The 26,008-nt window shown below is 30.5% G+C and overlaps 3 protein-coding genes, 1 non-coding gene and 1 pseudogene across 4 annotated transcripts; 1 reads left to right on the top strand and 4 right to left on the bottom strand.

Annotated features, from left to right (window-relative positions):
- Positions 1-1,702: 1,702 nt before the first annotated feature.
- LOC107909176 (protein DOG1-like 4) lies at positions 1,703-3,295 on the bottom strand. The gene is made up of 2 exons (XM_016836625.2): positions 2,853-3,295; positions 1,703-2,151 (listed from the first exon to the last, which is right to left on the bottom strand). The coding sequence occupies exons 1-2, from the start codon at positions 3,233-3,235 to the stop codon at positions 1,854-1,856; spliced, it is 681 nt and encodes a 226-aa protein (XP_016692114.1). The 5' UTR covers positions 3,236-3,295; the 3' UTR covers positions 1,703-1,853.
- A 4,841-nt stretch (positions 3,296-8,136) lies between these two features.
- LOC107908211 (B-box zinc finger protein 22) lies at positions 8,137-9,099 on the bottom strand. Its single transcript, XM_016835455.2, has 2 exons — positions 8,801-9,099; positions 8,137-8,702 (listed from the first exon to the last, which is right to left on the bottom strand). Exons 1-2 carry the CDS (start codon positions 8,984-8,986, stop codon positions 8,520-8,522), a joined length of 369 nt encoding a protein of 122 aa, XP_016690944.1. The 5' UTR covers positions 8,987-9,099; the 3' UTR covers positions 8,137-8,519.
- Positions 9,100-10,057: 958 nt separating this feature from the next.
- Positions 10,058-12,984, bottom strand: LOC107907766 (beta-glucosidase 12-like; annotated as a pseudogene).
- Positions 12,985-19,770: 6,786 nt separating this feature from the next.
- Positions 19,771-20,899, bottom strand: LOC107907765 (uncharacterized). The gene is made up of 2 exons (XM_016835085.1): positions 20,335-20,899; positions 19,771-20,231 (listed from the first exon to the last, which is right to left on the bottom strand). Exons 1-2 carry the CDS (start codon positions 20,897-20,899, stop codon positions 19,771-19,773), a joined length of 1,026 nt encoding a protein of 341 aa, XP_016690574.1.
- A 1,608-nt stretch (positions 20,900-22,507) lies between these two features.
- On the top strand, positions 22,508-22,588 carry TRNAL-AAG (transfer RNA leucine (anticodon AAG)). The gene has a single exon. It is a non-coding gene; the product is annotated as a tRNA-Leu (tRNA).
- Positions 22,589-26,008: the final 3,420 nt, after the last annotated feature.

Genomic DNA, 26,008 nt, shown 5'->3' with positions numbered 1-26,008 from the left:
AAATTTTAAAAAATATTTCTTTTAGTTTCTTACTTCTAAATGTATATAATTTTTTAATTAAAAATAAATATTCAAAATTATTTGATAAAATTAATGAAAAAATATTAGTCTCGGAATTGAAAATATATATTTTGAAAACTACAGGACTAAATACAATGACTTTTTATAGAACTCCATTAAAATTAATCTATAATGGAGGATACATTTAAAGTTGGTTAAAATATGTTGTAACTTTTTACGCTTTTTATATATTTAAAATTTTATTTTATTTTTTTATTTTTAAGAATTTAACTTTATTATTTTTTGAATTTAAATTTTTAAGTGAAAATTTCTTTAATTTAAAAAACGCCGTCACCAATAAATTTAACAGAATAATTATAATATTATTAAAAAAATAAATTTTAAATTCGAAAAATAAAAAATTAAATTTCATATATCCAAAAATTACAAAGAATTGAAGAATATTTTAACCTTGAAAATTTTTAGAGTACCAAAATATTAAGTAATCGTATGTTGAGCATTTATGCATAAGGAAAATTCCTGATCGAACTAACCAATTCATGTGCGACAACATTAATCTCCCTTGAAATTTGTTGTATGGCTACCTACTAATCTGGTCTACAAGAATTCTGAATTTGTAAGATCAAATCTTTGTACAAAAATTTATATTTTAATCTTAATTACTCTGAAAAAAAAATTTTGCTTTTATATGGTTAATGTACAAATTTATATATTGAAACATGGAAAATAATTGGGTAAAAGTATTATGGAGAATTCAATATTAAGAGTATGATTACATTTTGTCTCTTTTATTTAAAAATAGATAAATTAATCTTTGTATATTAGATAAAATAGTAAATTAGTTATTTTTATTAAAAAAATTTATCCATTTATATTGTTAAAAATGAATGTAGTTAATGAAATAATCGGACAGCGACACTTGGCGTGCCATGCTTACCTCATGTTGAGGTATAATAACTAATTTTTAATAATAAAAAATTAATTAATTTTTAACAAAATGACTAATTTGTTCTTTGATGTAATATATAAATGGATTAGTTTTCTCATTTATTGAGTAGAGGAGCTAAAATACAATCTATTCCCACATACTATATACGAGACTTCGGTATTTGCCAATGCTTAAGAATTGGATACACGATTGCTACATGTGTAGGGGTAATGTCAAAATTTTTTTAGTGAGATCGAAATTAAATTGTAATTTTTATTATAATAAAAATACAACTTTTAAAAGCGAGACACTATGGGTGGGTATTGTTTAATTATATTTTTTAATCATTTTTACAAGAAATACTTAAATATTAATTTTAAAATAACATACAATAATTTAACATATTTATATATACAAAATCATAAAAAAAAATTCTGTTGGCTGGGTTATAGTTGATAGTTTTCGACAACACATAATACTAACAACAAGTGTCGCCATGCATGCTGCAATACACTCACAGACAAGACACGTACGACGTAACCTTCGGCCACAAATCAGCTGTGCCTCAACTTTATTTATATCCTAATAATTATATCTTGAATCGTTATTTTATTTTTAAAAAAAATAAAGAACTTATAAATAAAATTCGATTTTAAACATTTATTTTATCTGCATTTTAATGTCTAAAGTTCCTTTTTATTTATAAATTTAATCAACCAAAAATAACCTTAGTAAAAAGATAATTAACTCAAATTTGAAGTGCAACATAAGAAATCCATTCTTCACATAAAAATTCAGAGTTAATTTAAAACCCCACAAAATAAAATAGAACATATCATAATTTACCCCCCAAACCCTAAATCAGTGGACACATTTATTCAGGAAAAAGAATCACTGCAACGCATCAGTAATTGCATTCACGATCCTGATTCATTCCCCACTCTCTGATCCCCTGCTGTAACTCCACCGCAGCAATCAAGAACTCTAAAGCTTGTTGTGGGGTCAACATGTCAACCACTCTCTTGAGCGTTCTCAACCGTAGATCATCTGCTTTTCGAACAACGGTTACCAACCGTTCGATCATTTTATCAACGTCGGGGGTTGCACCCATTAGATCACTTACGCTGTGCTGCCACTCAGATAATTCATCGGTTATGGCATTCTCTTCCTTCACCGTTTCGCATTGTAGCTCACTCACTCGCCTGTTCCATTTTTATAAAGGGATAATACAACATTTAGTCCCGAACTTAACAAATTTCTCAATTTAGTCCCTGAATTTTTTCCGACAAACGTTTTTAAATTATTTTAGATGATGATGTGACAAAGTATCAAAATGCAACATCATCACAAAGATGAAAAACAGAAAAATTGTCCAATTTTAAGATTAATGTGGAAAAAAAATTCAAAGACTAAATTGAAAAAAAATGTCAAGATCAAGGACTAAATGTTGTTTTATCCCTTTATTAAGTTTAGTCACAAATATTAAATAAAAATAATTTTAATGAAATTATATAGATTTTATAATGACAGCATGCAACATATTTTTCTTCTCTTTCAAAATTTACATTAACATTTTACTTCAATATTTTACATAAATAATTAAATAATTTTTTTTGAAAGGATAATTAAATAAAATAAAATAATGAAAACAACTAAAATTGTAAAGAAAATTATATGTATGATGAAGTATGAACTACTAAAACTTGTTATGCATGCATGCTTGAGTAGGGCAATTTTACAAATTTTAAAGAAGGGTAAATTTTTATTTAAAAAATCCTTGCACTAAAATCATTGATCAAATTATAGTAAAAAAACTATTAACAAATTAGTAGAGGGGCTTGTTATAGAATTTGACCCAAAAAAACAAAATCCATTGGTTTGCATGCAAGTACTTCGGCTTAACCTGAACTGAGTAGGCGATAAGTCACCAAGATCACCGGTCCGAACACCACGAAGAATATCGACGATGTGGGATTCAAACAAAATACTTGACTCGGTGTAAACCAAATGGAAAACCGTGGTGGGTCTCCACCCAGCGATCCAATGGAGGCTTTTCTCGAAAGCTGAAGCCCAGGGGGCGGCGAAAATGTCGAGGACGTCGCGTTCGGCGGCGGCGGCTTTCACCCTGTAGTACTCTGCGTAGTGGGAGAGGACTTTGTTCACTAAGTGGTTTAAGTGGTGAAGGTGATCTTGGGTAGTGGGTGGTTTTGGGGCTGAACAGAGTTGTCGTAGGAGTTGTTGGAGTTGGTCGCTCCAGGCGGTGTAAAAGGCGGTGAAGGTGCTCATTTTGGAGGGAATTTGGGTTTTTTCCGGCGGAGCTGTGGTGGTTTTTTTTGGGGGCACTTCGGGCTTTATGGGGGGTTTTGAACCGGTTGGTTTGTCTATGATCGGCGCGTGTCGGTTTACGTGGAAGAAGGTGATAGATTAATACAAATTTTTATTTTATTTCTATAAGATTATTATTTTATTAAAATACGTAACTGTTGAAACTTTTGTCCAAGTATTTACGAGTTTTAACTTCCAAGGAATGAGACAAATATATAATAATATTTTTTTGAGACTGACTTTTGGTTCAGAATGTTTTATGAATTGAAATTTTGTTTTAATTAATCAAATTCATTTTATTTTTAAATATTTAATAATTTTTAATTTAATACATATTTATATAAATATTGGATACAAAAATATTATTATATGCGTTGCAAGATAATATTAGCGTTAATCTTTCTAATATAAGTAAATATGTATATCTTCATGCACATATCTACCATTTACTTATAACTTGAAGTTACCAAACTTAACATTCTCGATATAAATATGTTAGGTAAACAAAATTTGTAAGATCCATACCCGATCCAGTCGTTAAACCTCAGCTATAGGACACTTCAACAGTTCAACTTGCACAAATACTTTACTAAGAGTTCGCTTCTACACATCATACCAAGTCAATTCACATATAACAATTTTAATGAGTTAGTTTGCACATACTTGACAAAGCTAGTTCGTGTATACTTGACAAAATCAATTAGCGCATGACTACTTACAAAATTAGTTCACACTTACGTTACAGTGATAGTTCGCGCCTTGACACAACTTGCCATTTACACGGTCCACACATTGACTAAATTCGCATATAAGCCCAGTTCGTGTAACACCTGCAATAGAAACAAATTTTCCATCATTGATTCAATGTATAAATTTATGCATAAATTAATATTCAATTAAAATTGAGCCTTAAACGAGTTTACGAGGGCTCTGGAGTTATCCCGAGCTTACAGGAGGACCAAACTGAAAAAGTTTTAGAATTCAAGTGTAGGTACCGATACCAAGGCCAGGTACTGATACCAAATTGGCATTTTGTCATTTTTAAAACAATGTTCATTTGGTAAAGTACCGATACCTCAAACCAAGGTATCGATACCTTTTCCCAGATGACCAAAAATCACATGTTTTTATTACTTTTCATACCCCAAACTCAAACCCTTTGCAAATAATGTCTTAGACACCTAAAACTTGCATAAAATCGTATTAAAAGCATACACAAAAAAATTGGCAAGGTCCTCGATCGATATGAATAAATATAGCTGATTTATCAAAAAAAAACTTGTTACATTTTTTTAGGGTAAACTAGATTAAGGTCTCTCAATTATTAGTAAATTTACACTTCGATTGCCTAATTTCAAAAAATTACAAATTGGTCATTGAATTATTCGAAAGTCTATCCCATTAACTTAGTAATGGAAGTAAGATGTGGGACTTGTAAATTTACAATTTGATCACTCAATTACTAGTAAATTTACAATTTACTCACTTAATTTTAAAAAAAAATTATAAGTTGATCATTGAACTATTAATCAACTAAAAACCAGTTTTGTTGTAGTGATCCTATTTGAATAACCTAATAATCAACTAACCAATGTACCTCAAAGGCTCAGTCATGTAGCTTAGAAATTGACACACACACACACACACACACACACACACACATATATATATATGTACACCACAGCATGATAATAAACTTGTGCATATTGAACATCTGCCAATTACATTATAGGCTCAATATCAACTAAGTTCCCAACCAAACAAAGCATAGCAAGATAATATGACATCTTCTAAATACATGCCACATATAACCAAGTTTAAGCAATTATAAATCTACCAAAATTTTCCATTCAAATTATACATATGCCATTTAAGAAGCTACCATCACATACACATCTTCATTCATGCTCACTTAGAAACCGATATATATATATATATACCACAACATGATAATAAACTTGTGCATATTAAACATTTGCCAATTACATTATAGGCTCAATATCAAACATTTGCCAATTACATTACAAAGCATATTAAACAACGAATTTTTCATACCAAATCTCCATTCCAAACTTATATAATTCTAGCATATCATCTATTAATATTAAAAATATAATCAACTTAAGCCAACATCCATGTACCTATTGGCACTTGCCATACAATTCATAATTTACAGTTCAGTCCCTTATAAGCCAATATCATTAAAGTTATAATTAATATAACTAATAAAAATTAAATATAATCAAACGTATCATAAAATTTACATAGTAAGTTACATATGAACTTACCAGACAAAACATATACTAACAAGACGTCGATGGCTAATTTGTAATTTTTCTTTTTTCGCAATTATCCTCCGATTGGTTCAATTCCCGATATAAATAATAATTCATTTCAAATTTTCAATTCCAAATACCTTATAACAACCTATGTTAAGCTTGTATCGATTCAATTTCATATTTCGGATGTCTCCTAAAATTTTTCTTTTTTCTCAATTTAGTCCTTAAAATCGGAACTAACCTAGCTTTCAAGTTAGAACTCAAATTGCAATCCAATTTCACTATAGTCTATTTAGAACCTCCTATTTTTCATTTCTACAAAAAATTTCACAATTTATGAATTTTAGTCCTTATTAAGCAAAACTATCAATTAACTTCACAATTTAGTTCTGATTCACTTCTAAGCTTAAAATCTATCACTTTAATATCTAAACCTTCAAGAAATCATCAATGAAATCTTTTCAATATTTTAAAAGTTTTAAAAAATAACACACGAGTCAATAAAACTTAAATTCTCAAGATCTCGAAAATATAAAAATTACAAGAAAAAAACTAAATTACACTAACCAATCTTTAAAAACTCAAAACCTTAGGGCCGAATGTGTTCTTTCTTTTTTTCTCTTCTTACAGTTTGGTTGCATGGGGAAGAAAGGACCTTCTCTTTCATTCCACTATGTCTTGTTATTTTAACCATTTATCATTTATTTTCTTTTTATTTTTATTTTCAAAATTATGATGAATTTAATCCACTTACCGTCCACCTTATATATAAGATGGTATAATTTCCATTTAGATCCTTAGTTCTCTTTATTATTAAGAAAGTCCTTAATGATTGAACTTGTACGACTTTTACAATTTAGTCCCTATACCTTAACTAATCACTAATTTAATAAAATTACTTATCCAAAATTCAATTCACTACTAATATAACTCCCTAAATATTTAATAAAAATCTTTACGATCCCGTTTTAACGGGATCTTGAAGCCGAATTTTCTAGCACTACTGGCTTTAGGGTTGATACGCTTGTATCTTAATTAACTATCCAATTAAAAAAATTAAAGGACCGAACTTTAATTAAATTTGATACTAACCTAGTAAATATTAAATAATAATATTTACGGGCTTGAACATCGAAAATGAGATTCCAAAACCATTGACTTTCATGTCGTTACAGTGTGAATAATTTGATTGTGGATTTTCTTAGGTTATTGTTTTGGCCAAAGGAAAAATGGTGAGTGGTTAAGAATGAATGTTTGTTGAGTTGGTTGAACTAAAGGCAAGACATAGGGTTGACAGTGACTTTGTTAGGGTTTGGGGTTGTTTGGATTATCAGTTTAGGCACTAATGGTTTAAAGATTGAGAAACTAAAATGTACACTTATTAATAGTTCAACGACCAACTAATAATTTTTTTAAAATTGGGTGAGTAAATTGTAAATTTACTAATAATTGAGTGATCAAATTGTAAATTTACAAGTCCACATCTTACTTCTATTACCAAGTTAATGGGTTAGACTTTCGAATAATTTAATGATCAATTTGTAATTTTTTAAAATTAGGCGATTAAAGTGTAAATTTATTAATCAGTGAGAGAACTTAATCTAGTTTACCCTAAAAAAGTGTAGCAATTTTTTTTTGATAAATCAGCTATATTTCTTCATCTTGATGCGAGGACCTTGCCAAGCCAACGGAATCATATTGACCTCACCAAATTAACTTTGCTTTAATCAGTGAAATTTGTCTATTGAAATGTATCTCGTCTCATATGGCCATTGACATTTGTCCTTTGCATGCTCAACATGTGAATCTTGCTTAATCACATCAAAATTAATCTAAGACAGTCTACAGAGACAAGACCCCAAGTAACCTCCCATGACGCGTACCAAAGACCTATACCATAACAAGCTCATTACCTAGTGGCAGCTGACCTCATGGGAGCTTATGGTTCCATCTACTTAAAATATACATAAACACCTCATCATACTTCCTACTTTTTTCCTACTTTCTACTTTTTTATATTAAAATGCCAAAATTTATAGATATTAAAAATCATTAGAGGCTATATATTTAAAGAATTTAACATCATTTGCTGAATAAGAGGCAATGGAAGTACAAGAGGTGGTTCTTCGACACATGCTTCGATGTCCAAGTCCTATTTTTCTTTTAAGTAGGATGCTCGTAACATGTGGAAAATTGAAACATTCTTGTATAGACGCTCATATTGATACACTCATCTTGAGTTTGAAAAATTAGTATTAACATAAAAGAAAGTAGCCTAGTTGACATCGGTTAAGCAAGTTCTCAAACCACAGAAAGTAGTTGAAAGGAGGATACTAACAAGTGATTAGAAGAATGGGCTTCTGAATTTAAATCTTAGAATCATCATTGTTAAGAAGGTATTACCTAAATCCTATCTTTTTCTAAAATAAGATTAGACTCAAACCATATGGGATAGCTGTGATTCTACCAGGAAAAGAAAATTGAAAGGATGGAGATGTTGGGTTAAAACCACACCTCAGAAGTTTGATGTGAAAACCGTGGGAAGACTAAGACTTTAGCAGATCATTCATGGAGCCAGTTTACTGCACATGGAAAGGGATTTTTCACACCATTAGATTGATTGCGAGAATCTTTTTGTGCAATACAGCCCTTGCTCAGTTACACACACCATGGAAAATATTGGGAGCAAGACAGGTGAGTGCTTTTTCACTCACTGTTGTCTGTATGTGTAGGTGAGACACGCAGAAATGTTACTAAAGAAGATGGGTGGTGATCTCCACTCTCTAGTACTAGAACAAACAACATTAAACATAGTACAAAAACTAGAACAATAAACCACACCTTGGATGTTCCATTTTTCCATTGATTAAAGCCAAAAAAAGAAGCATCCATTTGCCATTTGCCATTACTGAATGTTTTCCAGTTTTATTAAATTTCACTTCCAACATTTGGTGTATATTGAAAGGTCACTTAGCATTGAAACAAGAGGCACCAATGGTGTCAGTTTTGGTTCCAACATCAACTTCAACCCCAGTAAGCAAAAACCTCTGATGACATGACACAACTGAATTCACTGTATGTATAGCAACATCACATTTTCGACATAGTAATGCCCGGTCTTGCAAACAAAAGAAAAACCCAGATATTTCCTGTCCAAATAAAAAAAAGGGTCGATTCTATCAACATTACATGATAAATTTATTTTACCTTTTAATTCGATTTTTAAAAAAAATTCGGAAGTACGTACCTGACAAATGTCACATTTAGGCATTTGAAAAGAAGAAGAAGAAAAGAGAGGGAGGCGCTGGTGTTCGCTGACCAATTTATTGGCCGCGTGGACTTTCTCGTCGCATTCTAAACACAGCGCCGCCTCGTCGGCGCAGCATAGCACCTTCGCCACCGCCGCCTCACACAGGTTGCACTGTATCCTCATCTCTCTCTCGAAATTTTATTTATTTAATCTATATAATTTGTGGTTTAAGGAAGGCGCGAGCCAACGGATCTTTTTCTTTTTCTTTTTTGAATTTGAGAATGTTTTTTTTAATTAAATTTTGGAATTTGATTGTGTTTATATAAGGAGTGTCGGAGGATGATATTTTTGAGTGTACACGTGGCGAATTTTCAATTGTGTCTTTGACTGGGAGACCAGACCGGACCGCTTATCTGGCACTTTTTGTTAACTTTCTAATGGGCAAATTATTTTTTTAATTTTTTAAATAAAAAAGCAAAATAATTTATCAATGCAAAATATCTCCAGGTAAATATCCAAATTTTACGTGGTTCTCTTTTTGCATGAAAAGTCGAATGGGGGCAAAACTCGGTTGATGAATTAATTTTAAAAGTATTTGAAAGTTTTCGTTTAAGTTATTAATTTGTTAAAATCGTGTTTATGAATGATATTTATTTATATCACCTGCAATAATAGAAAATTTTCTATTCTCCTTTTCTTTTATAGTTCTGTTTTTTTTTTATAAAACAACTTTAAAGGTCGTAAATGGACGAACTCAAATCCAAGCAGTTTTCTTATTCGATCTCTGAGATTGACCGTTAGATCAATTTTGATCTAAAGTATGTTCTTTTACTCGTTAATGGGTATTGATCTACCATATCAATTGTCCAATCATCACTTAAAGGTAGCTAATCAATTTTTTAAAAAAAAAAAACTTAACCGCTTAGTGATTTAAATAAACCCATAATTATATTTAAATATAAATTATAATATATATTTTATTATTAAATATCAATTAATCTAGATTAGTTAAGACAAAAAATTATCCAATTATTGTATAAGGTCAAATCTATTTCGAGGTATAAAATAATTCAATTACTAAATAAATATATTTAAAATGTATTAAAAAAATATAGTGTTGATATATAGAGAGAGAGAGAGCGAGAGTTGAATATAAAACTGTATTAGAACAAAATACATAAACTTTACAAATATATTATCAACAAAAGTAAAATCTTTGAAAAAGTTAGCTCGTTGTTCGAAATATTTATTATTTTATACCTTTAATATAAAATTATGGTACCATTGAGCAGATTCTTTACATGAACGAGTAAGGTTCTTGAAATCAACATAACAAAGTCCAAATCCGATAGTGGAGGTATCTCTCCATTCCAAACTATCAAGTAAATTATAATAGAAATATCCTTTGACATTCACACCATTTCTTATTGCAATTTGGAGTTGATGTAAATGTTTCTGAACAAATTCAATTCTGCTTGGATCCTTTAGTGCCTCGGAGATCGACATGTTGCTTTTCTCCGCATAACCATTCTCAGTAATGTAAATTTTAAGGTTTTTGCTGTAGTTTTTCTTCATAAACTTCAAAAGTTTATAAAGCCCTTCGGGATAAACGTAAAGATATTCATTCCCTCCTGCATTTGGACCAATAAGGACTCCATCTTTGTCAACTGTGGCATTAACATTTGGATCTACCAAGCAGCTAGCTGGTGCAGCATTTGGAGTAGGTGGAACGCTTTTAGCATATCTTGAGGTGTAATAATTGATGCCGATGAAATCAAAAGATCCTTTGACAAGCTCATTTTGTTCCGGTGTGAAAACTGGTAGCCTATCTTTAACTAATCTTCTCATGCTTTCTGGGTATTCTCCGTGCATTAATGGTTCCATAAACCATCCCAACTCAAAATCCATACCTCTTTTTGCTGCTTCTTTATCAAGTGATGAGTTTGAATATGGCTCATAATAATGGGAATTAAGGGCTATTCCAATTTGTCCACCTTGTGTTGCCTGGTGCTCCTTTTTGTAAAGCTTAGCAGCTGTTGCATGAGCAAGAAGAACGTTATGGGCGACAATGTAAGGTTCTGTGGCTGCATTACCATTGGCACACATTTTCCTATCTGAACATCTGCCTGGTGGAGCCACTCCCAAGCAATACCCCATTTTAGCCATAATTAGTGGCTCATTAATTGTAATCCAATTTTTAACTCGATCTCCGAATGTTTTAAAACAAATTTCAGCATAATCCTTGAAATCATTCACAATACTGTAATTTAAGAAGCCTCCATACTTGTTTTCAAGGGCTTCCGGTGAATCAAAGTGCAGAATTGTCACAAAAGGCTCGATGTCATTTTTAATCAACTCATCTATGAAACTATTGTAATGACTGATACCCTCTTGATTTATTCCACCACCGAAAGTTCCATCAGGCAGAATCCTTGTCCAGGGAATGGAAAATCTATAAGCATTAACGCCAAGGTCTTTTAAAATCGATACATCTTCCTTGTAGCGATCAGGGATTTAAATTGCGGTCGCGGTCACGTTTTCGGTCGCGTCACGTTTATCGCGGTCGCGGACATAACGGACGCTATTGCGGTTACTGCGGGTATCGCGGTCGTGAATTTTTTTAAAAGTCGCACAACTTATTGTAAAACATAGTAATTATAATTATAATTATAAAAATAATAATTTTTAGAGTATTTTCTAACACTTATGAACTTTTATTAATATAATTTTGTGTGTAACTCTAAACAAACCCTAAGTAATAAAAATTATGAAAATTTAAAATAATAATAAATAATAAATAATTATCATTATAAATCATAATTACAATATTAATTAAAAATAACATATAAACTAAAATTATAAATCTAATAACATATAAAGGAAATGAAACGGTTCCCTCTATTCTGTTTCAAACCTTTCCTTGTTATTAGAAATCCCCAACTTCTCAAATTGCTAGGGCCCTAGACAAACAAAATAGGAATAGTGTTTTCACCAAATTCAACCTTTTTTCACCGGCGGGCAGCGGCCAGCCTTTGCTGTTTTCAGTTTTCACACAAATTTTTTGCCACTGCCGCCTCCTAATCCACGCCGGCACACCCTGATGGCAAACCCACTCAACCCCGACGGCTTTTCATTTTCTTTTCCTCTTTCACTGTTACTCAACCAACTTTTTTTCCCCTTTTTTTGTTCGCCTAGATCTCTGCTACTGCTAAGTGCTACTGCTACCCATTTCTCATCTTCAGTTCCTAATGGCAAATCCTTTCTCATCTTCAGTTCCTAATGGCAAATCCTAAGTTTTTCTTTCGCTGAAACTTTTCTTTGTACTGCTTTTGCTGCTTGTTTTGTTGAGGTATTCAGTATTCACGATCCATGGGTATGAGAAATAGGATTTTATATTTTCTATTGCTGTTGAGTTTTGAATCTTTGGACTTTGATTCCTTCTTGCTGTTGTTTCAGTGTTTCTGTTGATTTTTGTTAGAGGAGATGATTTTTTTTTAGTTTGCTGTTAACGGAAAATAACGGGAATAGCGGCCCGTTATTGCCGCAATTGGCCGTTACCCGTTAAATTGCGGCCGTGATCCACCGCTATCGGAGTGAATCCGCTTCACACCGCTATTTTCAGCAATTGCGGTTTCGGACGGCGCCGCTACCGCTATATAATGGCCGCTATTTCGGTAGCGGACCGCAATTTGAATCCCTACTAGCGATTATATGAATCAGCAGCTACCTCCAAGCTGCTATTATCTTTTATTTTTTCTGGGAATTCTCGAATAAATTGGTCCCAAATACTCGGTCCTTTCCCTCCAGATTTAGCTGATCCTTCAATCTGCGCAGCAGAAGTCGTTGCTCCGAAAAGAAAATTATCCGGAAAATCTGACCTCTTAACACTCACATATTCTTTTTGAGATTCTTGAGTTGATTGGCAATGGGAACACAAGCAAGTAAACAAAACAAAGACAAAGATGCTTATCAAACACTGAGTTGCTGAAATCGGCAACATCCTTAAGTCCTTGTAACCTTGCAATTTCTGTAGCACTTACAAGATTAACAATAAATACAATCAAAGCATTCAAGGCAAATTGTGGAAGGATACACGAAGGAACAACATTTTATAGATGAGTACCCATCAAAACTATCTAACAAAAACCCTATTTTAGAATAAAGTTGTCATTAACCATGAATGAGACTTTCCGATCATATGGTGTTTTATTAAATTAATTGTCAACCATTAACCAATTTATCCCAAAATTGGCATTTTTAATATTCATATATAAAAATATTTTAATTAAATAAATAATATTTAAAAAAAGTACCAATTTTAGAATATTTCAACAATTTGTATCATATTTATCAAACTAAATAATTGGGTGGACTCTAAAAATTCAGCACACAAAATTGTTTCAATCTAATAATATAACCATTTTATTTAAAACATAATTTAAAATACAATTATTAGTGAATCTCGTGTGTTGACCAATGATAAAACTATAATGTATAATGTATTTTATTATATTATATTTATTTTAACAAATTTTATATTTATATAAATATGTTTTAAACGGTAATAGTCTCTCAGTCTTGTGACAATTATATTGTATTGTAATGCATAAGAACTTAGATTTAATCTCTAGTAATTACACCCTTGCACGTAATTATAAATATATATACTTTTTTCAAAATACTAACATGTATTTAGTAGCTTTTTATGTAGAGAGACAAAATAATTGCAATTTACCACTCAACTCCAAATGTATATGAGATTTTAATGTTTGCAAATTACACGAGTTTTTGCAAAAAAGAGAGAACAAAAACGAATTCATTTAGTTATTATCGTGTCAGATAGATCAGGTTATTGAGTGACCAAAACCTTTGAATAGTTTCGTGACTTAAATAAAAACGTAAATGAAAACTTTTAAATAGTTTAATGAATAAAAACTTTCAAATAGTGTAGTGAGTTAAATGAATATTTCAGTGAATAAAAACTTTCGGCCTATGCATTATATTAGCACACTTTATATTTACTGAAGCCCGACCTTACTCAAAATATAAACTTCAAAACTTACCCAAGCTCATCCATATTTATAAAATTAACCCAACTCCATTTTCCTCTCATCCATATTATTATTTTTTAAAATTTATACTATTTTTAATTTTCTATATTTTCTTTTATTAAAATGTGAATTAAACACATATAACTTAACATACTTTTTAACACTTGTATTATTGTATTATATTTTTAATTTTATTTTATATAAGTTACGTGATATATGAAAATGAAATAATAAAATATATAGTATAAAGTAAAAAATGTGTCGAGTGCCGATTTTAAATAGACTTGATTTCTTTTACTTATGCTATTTTTTCAAACATTATATATTTATCAAAAATTTCTTATATTTTAAATAAATTTTTTTATAATCTCATTATAGATTCGAATTATATTTTTTAATACAATGTCTAAAAGTACATATAATCTCTCTCCTTCCTTAACTCAGCACACTCAAACCTACATTCTCCTATACAAACAATAATACTTATACTAATCGAATTAATACTCAAAATAATATTCAATTCCTGTTTGAAATTTAATCAAATTAAATTGTGGTATGTGTAAACGTATATGATCCAACAATAGACACATGTTAAGTGTATGTGACAGATTTGTCGGGCTTTAGGGGTCTTGTCCCGACACCAGAAACCGTTGCTATGGAAAAGGAAAACATTTATATATATGACAAGATTTTGATTTTGTGTCAAAATGACCATTCATTCCATAAAATCATAAGTTGGAGCCAACCATGCTTTACCTCCCCCCCCCCTAAAATATCTTCTCAATTTCTTACTATTTCAACTGAGAAATAAATTTGATTAATTATTTAGCATCATGATCAAATTGATAAAATGTATAACTATTAAGGATTAAATATGTTATTATATTAATTAAGTAAAGACCATCATTTATATCAATCATTTAATGAAAGGTGCCCTATATAGAACCAATTAAAAACGTTAGTGACAAATGATTAATTATGTAATTTAACCAAAAACTTAATATTAAACACAACATACAAATTTTTAAAATTTTAGATATTAATGAAGTGGGATGAGGATATACATATAAGATATTTTACATATTTTAGTCTCAATTTTATATAATGTTGAAAATAACCTCGTCCATGAAGGGGACATCGAACTAATTGACTTAAAAACTGGTATAGACTAGTTGAACCAGATAAATAAATGGTTGAATCAAATTTTTAATATTTTTATTTTTTATGAATTTTTAATAATTTATTTAAATGATCAAACAAATCGGTGACCTAACTGATCTGACCACCGGTTCAGTTTTGAAAACCTTATTTATAATTGCTTCACATCAATTTTAATTGAGTTGATGTCATGAGTCAACTAAACACAAACTTAGATGAAAAATTATTAAAATATCCTTTTAAATATGAAGGAAGTTATATTATTATGAGGGTATTTTTATCTTTTTATATTTTGATAAATCAATAAATATTCAATTATAATGAGATTTGAATCCATGACACCATGAAATTTAAGCATTTAATTTTACCATTTCAACAAAATATCATCTAGTTTTTATATAAACATTTTGATATTTAGTTTTGATATTTTTTATATATAATTTTTTTAGTATATATAATATACATATTATATTTGTATCCATGGGCGAACACAGATGTATGAAGTGGACTTGGCCCTCCAAAAATGGTAAATTAACTTATAGTAACTTTCAATTTTATGAAATCATAAGTTAATATAATAGTAAAATTGCATTTTGTCCCCAAAAAATTATTATTAATTTTTTTTCGACTTCAGTCATATTCCTACAAATACGATTTTAGTTTATACATTTAGTATATATTTATAAATTTAAATATAAACATTTTAAGAGATAAAATATTAATTTTAAAAAATATGATACGGTAGAATAGAGTAAACATTTACGAAAACTCTTTGTTTAATTTCTAACATTCACTTTTATATATATATGTATATATTTATACTCCTATAAACTTTTCTTCTTTTTAAATGAATAAAAATTAATGAAATGATTCGAGTTTTGTCATCATGTAAACATTAAAATAAAGCGTAAATGTATTTTTCAAAAGAAGAAGAAAGCTTTACATTATAAGCAGACATTATCCCCTTTTGCAGGCTAATGACCTTTTATGGTTAAAGTTTTTTTCCTTTCTTTTTCTTTCAAAGCTGGACTTTGTATTTTGCTAATGTTTAATATCCACAAGGCATAAAGGGGGAAGAAATAAAGTGAAAAATATTCAAAGGTTTTATCTTTTATGTTTGCAGAATATGGATCTCAAAAATTCAACATCAATCTACCCCTAAAAATGTCTAACATAATGGCCCCAACCTTGCAAGTTGACCCTATAAATTCGGTGAATGAAAATTGATTCGACCGGTATAACCTTCGGATCATTAATTCAATCAGATTATTTAATTAAAATATTTGACTTAATTGTATGATCTTTTTAACGTATGATTGAAGATAAAATGTTTAAATTTCATCAATTAGAAAAAAAAATTGTATCTGGATTTGATTTTAATGTTCAATTTAGTACTCATACCTAGAGGTGATCATGGGCCGGGCTGGGACTGGTTCAGGCCGGGCCAAGATAAAATTTTAGGCCCGTCTACTAGGCCCGGGCCCGGCCCGGCCTGAAATATGGGTCTAAAATTTTATCCAAGCCTGGCCCGAAATAAAATTACTAAGCCCGAGCCCGGCCCGACCCGGCCCATATTAAATTTTTTTCTTATTTTATTAAATAAAAAAATTAAAAATATAATAAATCAAATATATTTAAAAACATAAAAACAAATAAAAATAATACTAAAACAATTCTTAAAACAATACACAAATTAACAATATAATAAAAAATAGTTATATTAAAAATTTAAAATAATTTAAAAATAAAAAAAAATATATATTAATATATAATTCGGGCCGGGCTGGGCCGGGTCCGGGCCAAAAAACTCTTACTCGAGGCCCTGCTCGTTTTTTAAACGGGCCTCGTTTTTTTGCCCAAGTCCATTTTTCGGGCCTATATTTTTACTCAAACCCTCCTATTTTTCGGACGGGCCGGGCCGCCCGGCCCATGATCAGCTCTACTCATACCCAACAATATCATGTAGCCTAATGATTTTGACACTTAATATTGAAGCTCAATTTTAGGTAGTTTAATGGGACAAAAAAAAACTCAAGTATCAAATTAGAAAAAACTTAAGTATCGAACTAAACATTGAAGCTAAACTCAAATACCAAATTAAGGTAAAAAAAATCAAGTGCCAAATTAAATATTAAAATCAAAATACCAAATAATATATTAACCCTAAAAAATTATGAAATTGATTTTTACATGCTTAATTTGGTTTTTGTTAGTATTTTTAGAGGATAATTTGATTTTCTATCTATTTATAATCCTTAATTCTCGAAAATATACCAATTTAAATAAATCAATAATTTTCAATCAAACCAATTTCACCCATCACTCCAGTCCGTCTTCTTTCCGACATTGCTACAAACATTCAATATGCACCAACCATGGTGTCTCCTTGAGATAGTCACATGAAGTGCTATTCTTCCAACCTTATACTCAATTATGGATATTTTTATGGCTTTCAAAGAAGCAAATATTTAGAATTTTGTATTTAATGAATGATTGTTGGTCCATGGACGTGTCCTTTATTTATTTACGAGGAGCCAAATTTTATCTATGGTTAAAAAATGTTGATGGGCATTTCCCACTTGTGTGTTACAACAAATAAAGGGCTTATGAAGATATTTTTAAGGTATTTCTCATTTTAGTTCAATCTTAAAATAAATAAGATTCGTCGATTAAGTTTTAACTCGATTGGTATTTACATTGTTGTTAATGTAGAAGGACCTAAGTTTGAATGCGCTGAAGCACATTATCCTCTATTTAAAGGTTGGGGAGAAACTCTAGATATTTCTAGGTATTGTATCAACAAGAACAAATATAATAAGAACCTATCATGAAATTAATATTAAAAAAAAACTTAAAATTAACCTGATTAGATATTCAATTTTTTTATTAAATTGGTATTTAAATTATATATATATTTTTATTTTGGTATTATTTTTTTATTATAAGTATAAAGTACTTAGTTATTTTTTTTTTCAAACTAAAATGTATGTTAATTCAACCGTTAGTTAAATTGCTAAGTTTATTTTAAAAATATAAATAATTAAAATTTACCATGTAGCAAAAAAACTTCTCTCAATTGAGCTTTTTCTACAAGTGTGAGCATTTGAGTTTCATAGTTTTAATTAAGATTTTCATAATTGAATCGATGGTCAAATCGGTAAGGCCACTTATTCTCTATTTGATCGGTTCATCTTATTTGATCAAATAAATTATACAAAATAAAAAATAAAATCAAATTAAAAAATAGAGAAAATAAGTTCAACTGTCTTTTTAATATTATATTACAATGTAATATATTTAAACTTTTATGATATAAATTACTTATCAAATAAACAAGTTGGATATAATGTATTAAACGAAAATGAAATGCGGTTTCAAATTATAATCCCTATATTTTTTAACGTATCAAATCAAAACTATACATGATAAAGATAATATATATAACATACTTTCAACATTCTTTATATTAGATTTAAGTTAACATTTAATTTTTCATATACAAAAGAAAAGAAATAAGGCCATTTCTTTTACATGCAAATGCCAATTTTTTGGGCTTTAAAGTAGCCTTATGGCTACACGGTTTAAAAGAAACAGCTTTTGTTGGTATTATTTATTTATTTATTTTTGGTAGAAAAAAAACAGCAAAAGTGATCACAATAAAAAAAATTTAGACAACACAATATTATTAGAATTATTCCGATCTTTTATCAGTGAACTCAGTACTAAAGTCTCGAATATTCACATTCTGTTGTTACCAGTAACTAGGATCTTCGCCATGTGATCTGCAACTCTATTATGAAATCAAGAGATGTGTTGGACATGCACCTTCCAATTGCGGCAAAATAGTTGGTGAATATTCCGCAACTCCCATAATATGCTTTCGGCTGCACCTCCAGCAAGGATTGTTTTCACTAGCATAGCATTGTCGCACTCAAGTTCCACTTGCCAAAAGTCTTCTTAGGCAATAACGAGCCCCTCTATCAAGGCTCTTGACTCAACCTTAAAAGACAGAATTCAATTTAAAAGATTAAATTATTTTTTTATTATTTTTAAGAGGGGTTAAAGTGTAATTTTATTTTTATTAATTTAAATTTTTTAAAAACTTAAAAAGACCAAATAAAATTTTTATTTTAAGGAGGTCGAGTCTTGCTAGCCTCCTAAATTCGCTCCTGACTCTATCAACAAAGCCAAATAAAAACCTATAACATTAGAAATTGAGTGACGGAATAGTAATTTTAATCTTTATTTAGTGTAATGATTGATAGAAAACATATTTGGTAAAATACCAACAAAGACCAAATTAAACTAGTAAAAATTAATCTTATGGAATTGTTATTATAGTTAAATAACTAATGATATTGTAATAATAGATAGGGCCAAATTATATCAAATTAAAGTATAGTGGTTATTCACCAAGTTCTTTGCTCTACCGTTTGAAATATTCATCGGTCAATGGAGGTTTTCAGTAAGTCAATATCATGGTTGTTTGAGTTTAGCTATTGATCTAAAGAGAGACATCAGAAAAATTAATTTAAGAATTAATGTCTTGATTGAACTCAAACATTTTTAAATTTTTTAATGATTTATTTAATCGAATCAAATAAACTGATTGAATTGATTCATTAAATTTTAAAAACCTTGTTGTTTAAATTTTCACCAAAATAGTTGAAGAGAACCTCAAAATAGGCCCAAATGAAACATATTCCAATCTTATTAAACTTTCAACAAGGGACATTTGAACTTACATGTGCTTTGAAACTAAAGGGAGAAGAGAGCACAAATGGTTTGAATCATAGTAAGAACAAGCAAGATAATTGCAGCAATGGTAGCAACCCCTCTCCAAGGATTAGAAAAATACTCGAGCTTAAGTATTGCTATCCAACTATGGTGGGGAACAGCATTGTATGCATTGAGCTTCATGAAAAGACTTGAATATCGGTTCTCAGTCCCCACGTTATTATATTTGCAGAGACGGTTAAACATGGCTACTATTTCAATAGGGCTGCCAAGCTGTTTAATCAGAATTCTTTTCCGAACAAGAATGCTCACATCCTCAGCAGATTTAATGAGATATCCTATCAGAAAGATGTAATGGCAAATGAAAGTGTCGTTCGGATAATAGCATTGCTCCCACACCATGAGGTTCCCATAAAAAGATTCCGTGGAGTCGTCGACCTTCAGAGGAGGGATCTTCAATTCTCCATTGTTTTCATCAAATTCTATATCGAATAAGCATGTGTTTAAGCTCACCTTGAATTTGACGCCTGCTTCACGCAGTAGAACTGCACTGTATAAATACGCACCTTGTTGCTGCTGCTGCACCTTCCCTTACCTCTAGCTTTTGGAATGATATCAAATTCATGAAGTGTGTATTTCCTCTCAGAATGTTCCATTTTCCACACTGCTGCTGCTTATGAATCGTGGAGTATGGTTGCTGAAATGTTCTTATCAAATCAGTGAAATGCTTAGGGTCTTCCAGGTTGGATCTATATTCAGAACTATGGGGATTGTTTGGTGATAGAACTTCATCAATGGAGATGCTTTGGTTGTAATAATGGCTAAAGAAATGACAGGTGAGATGAAGAAAAGAAGGGTAATGTGGATTACATTTCAAGGCACGTTTATACATTTTCTTGAGAAGAAAGAAAGGAAGCTGGTTTTCAAGCAACATCAAGTCTCGTTTTAGATCATGGATTGTCCCTGATTTGGCAAAGATGAGATCGTTTTCAGCTCTCAATCCTTCGGAGTAAGCTCTTAACAAGAGTTCAAGGATGAAACCGGCGTCAACTAAAATCATTCCAATGAGCAACGACGAATGTGATTGAGTCCCGGCCCGTTTGTCTTGTCGTGCTCTTCCCACTGAATCATCCCAATACCTGTAATACATCTTCTCGTAACACCCTCGGATCTTTGGTAGATACTTTTCAATCAATTCAATGAAATCGTTCAAGCTAGTGTTGGGTTTAGCACGGCGGAGAAACGAGGCCAGGTATCTCTGTTTTTCTTCTTCTTGGTGGCCTGTGTAGTTGAATGATTAATATTTGGAGAAATAAAACAAAGAAAATGATAAAGATTATAATGGAGAAGAGAAATAAATTTTGTATGAAAAAATTCTTTCAAATAATCTTTTATTTCAAGCACACAAAGTTAATAATTCTTCATCAGATACAACTCTTTATATAGGAGTTGTAAGTGACTATTCATCTATATCACTATATGCAAACTAAAAAAAAAAAGTCAAATGACAACTGCAATTAGCTAGGAAAAAAAATAATGGTGTTTGGATACTACAAAATAATTGAGAAAAAGTTTAATTATTAGGTAGTAGTTATATCTAGGCGTGTTTGAAATGCCACGTGCTATAAAACCATAACATGCTTTATTTTTTTATCATAGTCTATTTTTAAACTCATATTTTTATCCAATCCTCCCATTTTTCGAGCGGGTCTTTGAGCTAGGTTAAGTGACCTAATTCATGGACAAGCCTAATTTGAACCTATCTCCATATATGACGTTAGTGGATAAGAATACTATTACTTGATAGTAAAACACGACTAAAATAGAAAAATATATTCTTAAAATGGCAAATAGATAATCTAGATTGCAACAAAACTAATATATATTTTTTAATTTAACGAAAATAGTAATAATTTAGCATCAAATAAAAAAGCAAGTAAAACCAGTATTTTTAACAGAAAACTCAAACTTTGCATTGTTTTCTTAGATTTCATTCTGTGAAGTATGGTGGGGTACCTGATTCAAAATCAATTAATTAGTATATGATAAAAAGGGAAAAGTAAGATTTTTTTTTTATGATTTTTCAAGTCAGAATTTTTTATACAATATCTATTTCTACTTAAAACTTCTTCAAACCCTTAAAACGGAAGAAAAATATGTCCATTGCTTTTAAACCCACGCCTTTCTTATTGTTATAATAACAATAATGACAATTAAATTAAAACTCGAATCAATTTTGAAGTTAAAATTTCTTTTAACTATTAAGTCAACAAACTAGTAATTTTTTTTTTAAGTTAAGTGAGGAAGGATTTATTTTCAAGTTCCCAAGGAAATATAAAAACAACAACAAACTACAAGAGTGATACTAACTATGATTAAAATAGAAGAAAGATTAAGATGTAGTTTAAAACCTTTAATATTAGACACCAATAATGACATGTATATGATGCACTAGTGAAATCCATTCCAAACAATAATGACTAATGCAATCTCTTATTAATAGAAGATGAGTTGAATACTCTTAATTAAGTTTATTGATGACTATTTCATGTCTAAATAAATGGTGATAAAAAAAATTCTATTTATATAAACATAAAAAGTGACGTGTTTTCAACAAAAATTAAAATATTTTTTAATAATAGGGACAAAACTTTTGAAAAATTTAGTTAGGTATTCCATAATATTTAGGAATTCTCATTCTATCCTAATCACAAATGCTCAAAAGTATAAATTTATAACCGGAAGTACCGTTTAATATGTTGAGATGGCCGAGTTGGTCTAAGGCGCCAGATTAAGGTTCTGGTCCAAAAGGGCGTGGGTTCAAATCCCACTCTCAACATATTCTATTTTTATTTTGTTCAAAGCCCAAGATAAGGTTATGGATCTATTGGTTACCAAGGTCATGGACTTAGAATAGGCTTTATTGAGTATGGGCCATGCATTATTCTTTTGGGTACATAATAGCGAACAAACAATTGGGCTAATTTGGGCCTGGTTCAATGGAGAGAAGTAGGATATCCTAATGTTGTCTTGAGCTTCGACAATAGTTGCTGGGATCGGATTAATAACCAATCAGTATATTAAATCAAGTTTTATATTTTTTAATCTTTATGAATTTGTAATAATTAATTGAAGGATGATATAATTTTTGACTCGAACTTAGTAATTAAGTCTATTTTGATATCTGAACTTTACAATTAAATTTATTTTTAATTTCTAAACTTGACGTAACACTTTAAATTTATATCATATCATCACTTAAAAATTAAAACATGCTCCCTCAATTATCATAATTTTTAATTTAGATTCTGCCAATCGTTTGTTACATAAGCTGTTGTCCACCGCCACCAACTACTGTCGAGTATTTATTTTTAGAAAAAATAAATTCATAGAACATTTTTTTATTTTCTCTTTTTGTTTATCTACAGGTTTACTAATGAGATAATTTAAAATCTTTTAAAATTTTATATAATAATAATTTTAGTTCTCAATATTAATATATTGTGTCAATTTAATATTAATTCTAAAAAAATTAATCCTCAATATTTACCTGTCGTGCAATTTGACTCTTTTTTTATAATTTTATTTTTCATTATGACATTGAGAGTTAATTTTAAAAGAATGAGAAAAGATAAAAATTATTATTTTGTATTTTTTGGTATATTTTCAGTAAATTTAGCTAATAAAATTGTTTTTTTAGCTTTTTAAGTGAAAAGGTTACAAAAAAAAAACTAAACTAAATTACATAAAGTGTAAATGTTAAGGGCTAAATCTTTTAGAATTAAGACCAAATTTAAAGATGTTGAGTCACTTTTCCATCAGCCATTTAATAACAGGTGACCAAAAAAGATAAAAATCGAATAATTGAGTAATCATTTTGTAACTTTTTATAATTAGGTAACCAAAAACTAAACTTACGAATAATACGATAACTACTCATATAATTTACCCAAATTCCATATAAATATTACAACCAAAAATGACTTTGATGGAAATAATTCAAATCTAATACAATTACTTTTTTTAGATTTTAAAATCTCATTAAAAAATAAAGGCAAAAAATCCTTTTCACTAGAAAAAAAAAATAAAGGCAATGCAAATATTAGTTGACATTTGGGGTTAGTTGAAGTTGATAGGATCCTTTTGTATTTGGGATTATATTGGATGAATTACTGATGCTGATGATTTTTTTTTGTACTTATTTGCAATTTATTGGGTAAAATTATAAAGGTCCTTTTATTAAGATTTAAATTACATTTTAATCGGGTAAATTAGTTGCTTATCATTTATTCTTTTGATTCCAAAAACTACAAGCTGAGAAAAGGAGAATAATGCTCGTACTAATGCAAAAGCAGACGAAAAGGGACGGTCTAGAAGAGCCAAAGAGCCTGAAATTTCAGAGGATAACAGTTGTTCAGCCTCAGAAAACTTATCAGTCCAGGAATTAGTCCAAGAGATTGAATCCAAATTCAATTCATTACATAATTCTCATCATGTCACGCCTGATTATTGCATCTTCAGCATTCCTGGTAAAATTTTCGAGGAAATTCGGCCCCCTATCGTCCCCGTTACGCCATTATCGGCCCTCTCGTTTACCGCTCCTATCTTTCAGCCCACCATGAAGAAGAAAAATAGAGATACCTGGCTGCCTTTCTCCTCCGTGCTCACCCCAACACTAGCTTGATCGATTTTATCACATTGATTAAAGGGTCTTTAGCAAAGATCCGAAGGTGTTACGAAAAGTTGTATTACAGGAATTGGGATGATTCATTTAATAGACCACGGCAATACAATCGAGCCAGTACTGAATCAGATCCCTTGTTGCTCATCAGAACGATTTTAGTCGACGCTGGTTTCATCCTTGAACTCTTGTTGAGAGCTTATTCTAAGGAATGGAGATTTGAAAATGATCTCATCTTTGCCAAGTCGGGGATGATCCATGATCTAAAGCGAGACTTGATGTTGCTTCAACAGCAGCTTCCTTTTTTTCTTCTTAGGGACATGTATGAACTTGCCTTCGCCGGTTATCCCAATTACCCTTCCTTTCTTCATATTACTTGTCACTTCTTTAGCCATTATTACAACCAAAGCATGTCCATTGATGATGTACTATCGCCAAACAATCCCCATACTTTCGAATATAGATCCAAGCTAAAGGATGCTAAGCATTTCACTGATTTGATAAGAACATTTCAACAACCATATCCATTTCAGAAGCATCAGCATTGCAGCATCAATAATGAAGATCATCAATCCCATTGTGGCAAATGGATTCTAAGAGGGAAAAAACATTTCATGCATTTGATATCATCCCAAAAGCCCGAACCCGAAGGAATCCTAGAGGAAGGAAAGCTATAGCAGCAGCAAGACGAGTATTTATATAGTGCAGTCCTACTACGTGAAGCAGGCGTCAAATTCAAAGTGAGCTTAAGCACATGTTTATTCGATATAGAATTTGACGAAAAGAATGGAGAATTGATGAAGATCCTGTTGATAAGTTAAATTAAAAAGGGGTTGAAAAGTCAAAAATGGTGGGAGGTGCAATTGGCACCGAAAGAAAAAAAATAGTTGGCAAGTTGTTTAAAGTTGAAAGGGATAATTGCAATTTTGGTCCCTAATTTTTTAGGCCATTTGCAAGTTAGTCCCTGAACTTCAACTATAAATAGGCCTAACCATTTCTCATTTCAACTATCCCAACCAATCTTTCTCTCTTAGTTTTCTCTCTTCTCCCATTTGAGAATTCTTAAGGAATTCTATTTGTTTGTAATACTTTGGAGATAGTAAAGTTATCATCTGGTGTTAGTGCCCGAGGACGTAGGTATAATTTACCAAACCTCGTTAAATCTCTTGTGTTCTTTCTTATCCTATTTTTCTTTCAATATTTGAGGGTATAATAGTAGTATTTAATTGTGCTATTAAATTACTATAGAAGGGATATTCTGTCTAAGGAAAGATTTGGTATTTAAGAGATCCATGTGATCCACCTCTCTTCCCTGGGAATTGAACTTTGTGTGATTTTTTAGTACAATAATTTACACGCTTCCGACCCTATTGGAACAACAAGTGGTATCAGAGCCAGGTTAATCGTAATATGCTCTGTGGTTGCAGTTTAAACTGATCTTCCACATCAGAAAAGATTTCCTTAGGTATATTGAAAGATTATGGAGAAAACGGTCGGTGTAGGAGCTTCAACATCGTCCATGTGGACAAGACCGACAATTGCAAATGCAAGATTGGCCGTGGAGATCTTTGATGGCAC

The sequence above is a fragment of the Gossypium hirsutum genome, chromosome A08 (assembly GCF_007990345.1).
Source record: "Gossypium hirsutum isolate 1008001.06 chromosome A08, Gossypium_hirsutum_v2.1, whole genome shotgun sequence".
NCBI classification, from domain to species: Eukaryota; Viridiplantae; Streptophyta; class Magnoliopsida; order Malvales; family Malvaceae; genus Gossypium; species Gossypium hirsutum.
Note: the sequence above shows the minus strand (reverse complement) of the source record. Positions and strands in the feature narration are given on the sequence as shown.